We start from the raw sequence: 11,027 nt of genomic DNA on the forward strand, positions 1-11,027 counted from the left end.
GAGTTTGTGTCCCTGCCAAAGCAAAATTACGATAGGGCAGTCACTCAGCCTTTCTTTTCCTGTAAATACAAATAATGGATGCAAGGAATTTATCCTAAGTTTGTGAATCGCAGGCCTTTGCATTCTCCTTGTCCCTTCTGGAAAAAGTAACTTAGTATACGGTCCTTGTTAGAAACCTATGCAGACTTATTTATGGAGACTTGATGGAGGCTTCTTTATCGTTTATGGAGAATCGTTTATGGAGGCTTGTTTATAGTTTATGGAACTCGTTCATCGTTTAAGGCAAGTTATAGGTAAACTAGAGTAGGACCCTGTATCACCATAGATCGAGAAGCCTTTTATGAAGACGAATGGAGATTCATTTATTATTTATGGAGACTTGTTCGCCGTTTATGGAGATTCTGTGCTCTGTACCCCTTTACAACAATAAATATTATCAATCAATCAATCAATCGTAAAATTTGGTTATCCTTTATAAATACGGATCGAGAATACAGTCCTTTGTTAGTGCGCAGGGCCGGCAGGTGGCAGCACTGGGAGGCAGCGTGGGGCAGGAGGACAGCCTGGCAGTGAAACTCAATCGTTTTGTTACCCTCAACCAGCACCAAATGGGAGTTCATCAGTGAAACTATGAGCATGGAAGGATGTGTTCATCTTTCTGAGTTCAAATCATCGAAAGGGACGCAGCCATTCCGCATAATTTACAGCTTCTTCGTCTTCTGCACGAGTAAAGCGGCGCGCCAGCAGAAGGTGAGGTCCGTCAGCTGATCGGCGGCGAGTCCAGGGCCAACCCTTCCTTGTTTACCAGTTTTTCCCTAAAGTATTCCCATTTTATCATTTCTGATACCTAGAGTATATTTAATAGTGATGTAGCTATGGGTTGGGACTATTAATAAAGGTCATGGTTGTAAATTGAGGAGTTGCAATATATGTTTGCATTTGACAAGAAGCTTTGTTTTGGGTGGTGGTGACCGATCAGCTGAGAGGCATTGTTGCCACCTACCTCAATTTGATTAATTATACTAAATTATCTCCTTGGAAACAGACCCCCTTTCTTATTCCCAGCCCCAAATCCTTCATATATTCTCTACTTCAAAACATTCCGCTTGACAAGTATGCGTTTTAGACCGATGTTGCCCTGGAAATTGATAGGTAAATACAAGTGTTGCCACTACTATTTACGATTTCATTCATATCTTATCAGACGCGGTTTTGTCAGGTGAATCATTTGTTGTGACGTGAGGCAGGAAGTACCAAGACGCTGTAATCGATTGTTAATGCTTGAGAAGTTTCAGCAGAAAATTATGAGCACATTCATTGTTTTATTTATTTTTAATTTTTTTGCTGGGTCGTTCTATGCCCCACTGTACTGTAAGCGCTACCTTCTTCATAGGCCTAGGGGAGTGCAGTCTTCATGTTATGTAATAAGCCTTTACAAGGTATATGTTATCATTAATTGTATAAGTTAATATCAACTAATGAAATGTAATCTGTGAAGTAGGTTAGATTACTGAGGGCATAGTTGAGATGAGCTAATTTAGATTTTTTAGTATGTTGCCAAAAGTTTGAAATAAAAGATCCCATATAATATATGCAGGAGCTATTTAGTGTGTACTCTGCTTTAGAAGAAACATTAATAGTTTAACTGATTTATTTATATATTTTATTTTACTTCTGCCATCATTGGTAAAATAGTTGGTATTATTGCAGTTTTGGATAGACACGCCCCTCTTTTTTTTTTTTTTTTTTTTTTTTTTTCTAACATTGGCCGATCAGAGTAGGTCTTCTCTGTGACTTTTTCTTTCCCAATGCTTTTGTCAACAAATAATGTAGGGTGAAAATTTGGCTGTTAGCTCTGCCAGCTATTCCAGCTGCAGTAGAAGTAAGTTTGGTTAGGCAGAGGAGCTTTGCTTGGGCTGTGTTAGATTAGATCAAGTCATTTTGCTGTGTATGTGATAAATGATGGACAGGGTTGAGAATCCTCCTATAGTCTGTACTTATTATTATTAATCCTTAAATTATTGCAAAAATTACCAGTATGTCCACTGTGAAACGAAAAATCAATACTTGATCTGAATTGATCGTCGATTGATGAGGATAGTAGTTGGCTGATGTTGAACCAAGATCATTGATTGGTGAGGTTATCATTTAAAGGATTAAAGAAAGCATTTGCAACAGAAAGGTCATTTAGAAGACCCTGCATGATTTGGTTCATGTAAAAAAAACATACAAAAATAAAAGTATATCTGGTACGAGCTGAAACAGAATATTTACCAATTTTTGTCTTACAAGCCATCTTCAACCAGTTTTGTACCCCCAGGCAAAATGGTGTGTGTGTTCAGTGTGTGGTGTTCACAGTCCGCGGGTGCACGCCTGCCTGCACTGCATCCATTTTGCTTGTTACCAGGGACACATACAAGACCATGCCACATCCATGCATCACAACCTAGGTGAGATATTTGTTTACTGTTTATTAAAATGCTGTTGGTTTCATATTTAGTATTTTATCCATCTAATGCCATATGATGTTATTCAGCTGATCATTGCCTGTACAGGCAGCTGTTATTTTAACCCTTTATTGGTGAGGTATGTTATATGATGTAAATAGGAGCATCCCAATCCCATGGGTTATGTCAGACAGAAGGCATTTTCTCCCAAAAGAAATAACATCTGGTGGGGCAGTCATCCATTGTAACCCTTCCCAGCATGTTTAAGAGAGGTGGACAAGAAAGAAATTGTTTTATGCTTGCTTAACCCGTACCGTGCTAGGGACGTAGATATAGCTACGGCCCCCACTAAACCACCAGCGACATAGATCTACATCCTGCAACATTGAGAAGCCATTGCAAGCAACTGAAGTAAAATGGAAGGCTTCCACCACACTTACAACACTGATTTAGGACCGTGGGAGATGAATGACAGTCTTTACAGGCTCACATCTGCTCTGCTCTCTTAGTAACCTCCAAGATTTCAGAGGTTGAGTGGCACCACCCCGACTCGAATCAACGAACTTTCTGCCTTTGGTGATTACTTTTATTAGTAACAGGGATCGTATATTGATGTATTAAGCCCATTTAGCCAGATAAACAAATAATCCAAAATCGGTTCACAGGCTCACAGCTGCTGTGCTCACTCAGTAACCTCCACGATTTCAGAGGTCAAGTGGCACCAACCCACCTCTGTTCAGCCACCTTCCTGGCTTTGGTGATTACTTTTATTAGTGCCAGGGTTCTATCTGTCTATCTATCTATTACCAGACGCCAAAAATCTTATTATGATATATTAAACCCATTAAGTCAGAAAAAGAAAAGAAAATCTGTCTGCATAGAGGGGTATCCTTTTCTCTCTCTCTCTCTCTCTCTCTCTCTCTCTCCCAGCGCAGTACAGGTTCATGTCATCATGGTAGTGAGTAAAAGACACCAGTTTTTCTAGAAATAACATTCATCAAGGTATAGTAGCATAAATACAGTTGTATGGCAAGAAAAATAGAGTTTACTACCCGTTGGAAGGTGGGGCATCTCTATGCATTGTCTCCCTTCTGCAGTGGTGGACGTGGACCAGGGTCAGGTGCTGTGTGTGGCGTGCGGTGACTATGTCTACGACTCTGAGGTGCGGAGGATTGCCCTGGCATACAAAGAAAAGTCCCGCCGCTCACTCGGTCTGGACACGGAGTACCGAGCGTGGGCGCCTGATGCTGTGGAGATGACGCTGCTGCAGGCACACCCTAAGCGTAGGAGACCTACGCCAAACTCTACCATAGGTGGTTGTTTTCTTTTTTACCTTGGTACATTTTTGTCCCACTCATTCCAACCGAGCATCTCTTGTGTCGGTTGTCCTGTTTGCTTTTTCTTCACTCAGCCCCTATCCTCTTTTTCCCTATACAGTATATACTGTATTCTCTTCTCTTATCTTTTTGTCACTTCTCTTCCTATTTTCTCCTTCTCCCCTCCCCTCCCCTCCCCTCTCCTTTCCTCTCCTCTCCTCTCTCCTCCCCTTCTCCCCTCTCCCCTCTCCCCTCCTCTCCCTTTTTCTCTTCTCCCCTCCCCTTGTCTTTTCTCCTCTTTTGATGATCATGATGCAGCCATTTGAGAGACTGCAGTATAATCAGATGGCACATCCTTTTGATAATAGGACAGGAAGTGTGACCTTTGTGCCTTATAATGTTTCTTGGTGCCTTATCTGTAAACTCATCTGAGCCTAAGTAATTCTTAAGATTGTGTACCAAGGAGTACTTGTGGTTTTGTCTTCAACCTGTCAGCCACCAAATACTTAACAACAGAGTGAGAATGAGTATTATGATGAAGGAAAGTGATTCTTGAGTCTGATTAACTGCTGTAGAGTCTTGCTTATCGTGAAAATGGGTTAGGCTTCTTTATAAATATGACCATAGGTCTACGTGATAGCAGTACTTCATGGCTTGTTTTTAGGAGGAGGTAATTTATGCTGATCATGATTTTGTTCCTGGATCCATCTTCATCCTGTCCCTTTGGTGGAAGTTAGGGTTGAGTGATGATGGTAATAATGATGATGATGGTGATGGCGATGGTGATAACTTATAAATCCTATTTGTATATCAGGTCTACGTGGGCTAATCAACCTAGGCAACACTTGTTTCATGAGCTGCATCATACAAGCACTGACACACACGCCACTCCTGAGGGATTACTTCCTCTCAGACCGCCACGTGTGCCAGTTCAACAATGACTCATCACGTTGCCTCGTCTGTGAGATCTCCAGGCTCTTCCAGGAGGTGGGTGGCAGAATTATACACCCTTCTCACTTTAGCTTGGTCTGAAATTGCCATCTGTCCATCTTTGAAGTCTACTGTAACTAAAGAGTAACAAGAATAGTGTAGCCTACAATGCCAGGAATATAATCCCTATTAACAACATTTGGTTTACAGTTCTACAGTGGCAACAAGGCACCCCTGATCCTACACAAACTGCTGCACATGATCTGGACCCATGCCCGCCATCTGGCTGGCTATGAGCAGCAGGATGCACACGAGTTCTTCATTGCTGCACTCGATGTACTTCACCGCCACTGTCAGGTAAACAGAAGCGCCCTCTGTCACTCCAGTTGTGCTCCACCCCAGCCGTTCCTCATTCCAACTCTGCCAAAATCCTTCATTCGTTCTTGAACATTTTTTCTGTGACTTCACATTACACTGTCACTTCTTCAGTATCAGATAACACAACAATCATGTATCACTCCTTCATAATTTTGTTCTCTTACACTTCAGTGCTGTCATTTGTACACACATACTTTTATATTGCTGCCAACTATGAACTGGACTCTTCCCAGCGGGATGCACACGAGTTCGTCATTGCTGCCCTTAATGTCCCTCACCACCACTGTCAGGTAAAAAAGTAACCAACCTTGCATACCATATACTTTCACCCTTTGTATGTCAAACTCCTTAATGCAGGAGTTACAGCACTGATGGCCTTATATGCAGTTGGTAAACTCTGGAACTGTCTTGCTTGTAACTGCAGTGTCCAGACATCTCAGTATGATGTACATTGAATTTGGCCTTTTTTGTTGTTGCTCAGTTTTGTATGAAAAAAAAAAAAAAAAAAAAAAAAAAAAAAAAAATTGTTTCACAGGCTCAACTTTGGTTCTTTCCATTATGCACTAAAAAAGCCCAGCCCCACAGGGTGTTATTTTGATAATGTATTAGGTCTTTGTTTCCCATTAGCTTTCTGATTTTATAGTACTAATAGAACATAAGACTAATTTTTTGTGCATTCCTCAGGGCAACCCTCCCTCCAATGGTGACTCTACGCACACATGTTCCTGTATTATAGACCAAATTTTTACTGGCGGGCTCCAGTCAGACGTCGTTTGTCAGGCATGCAAGTGAGTTACCATGCTGATATCCAGCTACAGTGCCATTATTATAACCATGCTGTTTCAGTGATGAGAAACTGTGACACTGCTGAAACTATCAGACAATGGTGTTCTCTGTAGGATAAGTGTTGATAGTGTACATCTGTATCCAGATAGTGATGTAGAGTGTTGAGGAAAATTGGCAAATGTATTATTAGGGCTGTGGTGGGTTTGTTCTTTTTGGGTATAGCCCATATACCGTAGTTCATTCACATTAACTTGGTGGAGATTTGTCCTTTTGCAGCCAGTATCCAGTAGATCACTATATCGGTACAGTAGAATAAGACTGTACTATTGCCCTGCATGGCATCATAATGTTGATAAAATACTTAGTTACAATATTTTCTTATTGTATTTCATTTCATTCTATTACAGTGGAGTGTCAACCACCATAGATCCATTCTGGGACATTTCACTGGACCTGGGCCCTTGTCCATACAGCACCAGTAAAACAGACAAGACTGTGCCCACGTCGCTGGCTGACTGTCTCGATCGTTTCACTAGACCGGAGCATTTAGGTCAGTCACACTACCCTCCTCAACTTCACTGTAATCGTATTAAGTATTGTCACTGTGCAGTCTCGCACAAAAATATGTTAATTTTCCAGGACATTAGGGTTTGTATTATTCATTTAGGAAACTATCAACTCCCTGCTGCATTGTACTTTCTAGATCAGCCGTACACCTAAAGGCATTGTTATGTCATAGACCTTTCTGCAATGAGCAACTGATTCCTGTCACAGTAATTTGTCTGGTACTTCATGAGGTGGAAGAAGCTGTTGGGACAATGATATGGGAGGAGGAGGAGAAAAAAATCAGGTATGAAGGAAACTTGAGAGGTTGGTGGTGATTAAGGGGAACACCTTCACATCATGCAATTAGTGATGATAAAACATCCCTCTGTTTGTTCCCTGTCCCCAAAAAGAATAATTGTGGACAGCAGAAGGATGATACCAGCTTGCACTCCACTGGGTTCGCATCCAGATGAGCCTCCAGCGGCATTGTACGTTGACAGTGGTACATTCGTGTTTCAGGCAGCAGCGCCAAGATCAAATGCAACGGGTGTCAGACTTACCAGGAGTCTACTAAGCAGCTCACTATGAAGAAGCTTCCAATAGTTTGTAGTTTTCATCTCAAGGTGAGATGCCCACTGTATTGTTCGCCGTACAGGCAGTTCTTATCGTAGGGAAGGGATATGGTGCTGAACATTAAAGAGTTTAACCATGTAGCTGGTTAAGTAAGTCTGGGGAGACTTTCTAGGTTGCAGTGGAACTTTAATTTGATCGTAGGGAAGGGATATGGTGCTAAATATCAAAGTGTTTATCCATGTAGCTGGTTAAGTAAGTCTGGGGAGACTTTCTAGGGTGCAGTGGAACCTTAATTTGATTTTTTTCTTGTTAATGCTGAACTTGGTTTTTAATAGTTTTTCTGTTACTTTTTAATCCTGTCTTGGTTCATTTCTCATGTAGGAATTAGGTTTGAAATGATGTTGACAGTGTCCAAAAAGCTTATGTGACTTTGCAGTCAAAGAGTTAATGGCTCAGGTATTTAATTCTGGTTGCAAACTGATATATATTTTTTTTTCATCTGCGTTAGATGTTGCAGTCAGTATTTTGAACTCCCTAGTTTTTGCTGATGCTAGATGCTAGAGAGGATACCTTCATGGGGTGGCACCATCATTAATGGGTACTGCAGCTGCCTGGTTATGCAAACATCCCCCCCTCAACCCCTTCCCTGTTTCCCCCCAAAAGGATGCTAGTGGACTGCAGGAGTGGGGCAGCTTCAGTCAGTGGTTCATTGGGTCCACATTTAGATGAGCCTTCTGATATTGTTACTACTACCTGCTGCTGTAGACACTTAAGTAGATATTTTGTTGAGGCATACACTTAATGGTCATATTCAGCTCAGAAAAATTCCTCTAGAGTGAGCTTTTGAAGTGTTTGTGTGGTAGGTGGGAACGCTATCCATCCACTCATTCAATATAGTACTGCTCTCGGGTGACCGCCCATTCCTCTCTTCCTTCCATCTCTCCTTCCTTCCGTCCTCTACTGTCATTCCTTCATTCTTTCCTCTTAATTCTGTCTACAGGTGACTCTACTATGAGTGACAAGCCAAATGGTTTCGTGTACACCAGGAAACCATTTACTTTGTTGATTGGTAACCATGTAACCAAATTATGGCTCCTGTTGGTTTAGTGGGTAATTAAGGTATTCCAATCTGATTGAGCCTGTGCAGGTTTATATCCAAGGGGTGGTTGGGGTTTATTGCTCACATAATGCCACTCAGGGATGTGTGAGGCAGGTCACTCTCATCTTAACTGTCAGGACCAACTTGCCTAGTCGCAGGCTTCTATGCCTCTCATGGGGCAAGACAGGATTTGATGATGTAATGCTTGTTTTTGTTTCACTTTGCAGAGGTTTGAGCACAGCAACCGGTTACACAAGAAAATATCCACTTTCATTTCATTTCCTGAGCACTTGGACATGACTCCATTTATGTCAAACAGAAGGAACAACAACAACAACCACAATGGCATCACAGCACATCCCACCGATATAAACAATAGGTAAAGTAAATAGAGACAGAGTCCAAGCTGAGAATCACATTGTTACAAGTTGTAATACATATCTCATAATCTCCTTTCTCCCAGCGGTGTTGCAGTAACTGTTGGGAAGTATTAAGCTGGTGTTGCTCTTGGCATAACTTCCAGTCCAGAGAAGACATCAGGTATACAATGGCCAGCTTCCATATTGGGATTTCTTAGAGGAAGCTTGGCATCATATGACTGTTTGAAAGAGCAGGGTGCTCTAGGTAAATATTTCAGTGTGAAGGTTGGCATTATTATGAGGGGCAGAATGAGTTTTTTGTGAGTTTTATTTTGTATTGGTGTGTAAGTAGAGGGGGAGGAGACTGAAGATGAGGCGGGGGCTAGAATAGAGTGGTGTACGAGTGAGGGTGGTTTGGGTTGGAGAAGGAATAGCAAGATGGCTGAGAACTGGGTGACATGGAGGGGATTTGCTCAAGGCCACCCCTTCTAGAATTTAGGTACATGTCAATAGGTAAGTATATTATAGCTTTTATATTGATACAGAAATGGAAGAAGGTGATAGGTTGTACTATACAGTATGTACATTGTATCACCTCTTTTCCTTGCAGGTACTCGCTGTTTGCGGTTGTGAACCACGTGGGTAGTTTAGATGCTGGACACTACACGGCATTTGTGAGGCAACACCGGGACCAGTGGTACAAGTGTGATGACCACATGATCACCCGTGCCACTATACACGACGTATTACACAGTGAAGGGTGCGCCACTGGGGCAAGATTGTGTTGAGGGCTTGTATTTTAAGTGTAGGTGCTGGAGGGGGATGACTTTCTGCTGTGGCACTGATATAATGGGGCTGCTTGACTACGTAGTTACTCTTACGTCCCTTAACTCCCTATCCTTTCGAAAGAGGATAGTGGTATGCAGCAGTTGGACAACTTCAACCTGCAGTCCTCCAGGTCCAAGTTAAGATGAACCTGGTCTGGCCACAAGAATGGCATCCAGTTGCTCCATATCCTACAAAAGTTTAGTTTTGCTGTTTGACGGGGAGCTAGGTAATTCTGCATATTCGTACCGTAAATAGCTTATGGAACTAAATGCAAATTTATGGTATTTGAATGGTAAGAATTACAATAAATTTTGGTATGCAGTGCAGGAGAGAAAGTAGGATGAACTGCAGAATACCAATGCCATGTGAGCTACATTAGGAGGTTGATAATATGAATATCTGGAAACTATATTTTGTAGGCATAGCAAAATTGACTTTGAGGTTAGAGATACTTCAGGGGAGAAGAATAATTTGGAGGATGGGCGGTATTTTGTAGATAGGCTCAAATGACTCATAAATTGAGATTTGAATTCATGGTTTCTGTTTTAAGCAACTGGCTTTTATCTTTCCAAACTCAGTGGTAGAGCACTAGGCTCGTAATAATTATTGGGGGATTGCGAGTTCGAGCCTCACCCGGGACTGCCGTGCCGGGAATGGTAGCACACTCCTGTAACCTAGCGGGGCTGTATGATCCAATACAGGGTCTAGCTTGGGGGAATGCCATTTTATCTTTCCAAATTTGTTGTTTTTTTCACTTGAAGTAAATTGTGTTGAATAAACTGAATAACTTTTATGCCATTGCAGGTACTTGCTCTTCTACCACAAGCAGATCTTAGAGTATGACTGAGAAACGGCCCCGAGGCAGTGGATGTTGCTTAGCCTCGGTCATGACAGCCGGCCCAGTCCCCCTGGTGGTGGGTCTTGGAGGCGAGTTCTGTCATGGTGAAGGTAACTCACTCCCCAGTCATTCTGCAAGTCTGAATACAAACTTGAATGTACTGGTACAGTATACAGTAATGGGAACTTGAATGTTCCAGTCACATCTTGAATGTGTTGGTAAATGCAAACTTGAATGTTCCAGTATACTTTATACAGACATGAATATTCCTGTATTGTCTTGAATGTTCCAGTAAATGCAAACTTGACTGTTACCATAAAATACAAACTGGAATGTTCCAGTAAAATGGTAAGTTGAATGTTCCAGTATAATGCAAACATGAATGTTCCAGTAAAAAAAAGAAGCTTGAATGTTTCAGTATAACACAAGCTCAAATATTCCAGCAAACTTGAATATTCTGGTAAATGTAAACTCAAATGTTCCAGTAAAATACAAACTTGAATGTTTGAGTAAAATAGAATAACTTGAATGTTTGAGTCAAATAACAAGTATTGTGTTAGGACAGGATTAGTGTAAGCTGACTGACTTTGTGGAGATAAATAAGTCTAGGTGTTTTTTTCTTCTGGTGGTATGTGGCTATCCCATGGTAATAAATGGGAACAGTGACCATGAAGGTCATATAGGATAGAGTTAGGGCTGATGGAACAAGTATTTAACAAGTATGCATTTCTAGTTTGTATTGTTTAGAACTTGCAGACTTTGGAGATTACATTCAGGGTGTCACAATCTGTACTTTCTTACTTGGTAGTGAAGGAGGGGAAAAAATGTGTTAAGTAGAGAAACATACCAGAGAGCATTATTCTTGGTGGCATATGGTGTTTGTAGCACCTTTTCTTTAGTGATTTATTTAACATATTGCACCTTAAC

General features: G+C 41.4%; 1 protein-coding gene across 1 annotated transcript; it reads left to right on the forward strand.

Moving 5' to 3' along the window:
• The first annotated feature begins 630 nt into the window (after positions 1-630).
• On the forward strand, positions 631-10,109 carry not (ubiquitin carboxyl-terminal hydrolase nonstop). Its single transcript, XM_080275080.1, has 11 exons — positions 631-750; positions 2,321-2,450; positions 3,545-3,760; positions 4,578-4,750; positions 4,904-5,050; positions 5,756-5,859; positions 6,265-6,407; positions 6,923-7,026; positions 8,303-8,454; positions 9,045-9,194; positions 10,067-10,109. Exons 1-11 carry the CDS (start codon positions 631-633, stop codon positions 10,107-10,109), a joined length of 1,482 nt encoding a protein of 493 aa, XP_080131206.1.
• Positions 10,110-11,027: the final 918 nt, after the last annotated feature.

Source organism: Coenobita brevimanus, chromosome 60 (genome assembly GCF_032717465.1).
Source record: "Coenobita brevimanus isolate Jiangsu-jjx chromosome 60, ASM3271746v2, whole genome shotgun sequence".
Taxonomy (NCBI): Eukaryota; Metazoa; Arthropoda; class Malacostraca; order Decapoda; family Coenobitidae; genus Coenobita; species Coenobita brevimanus.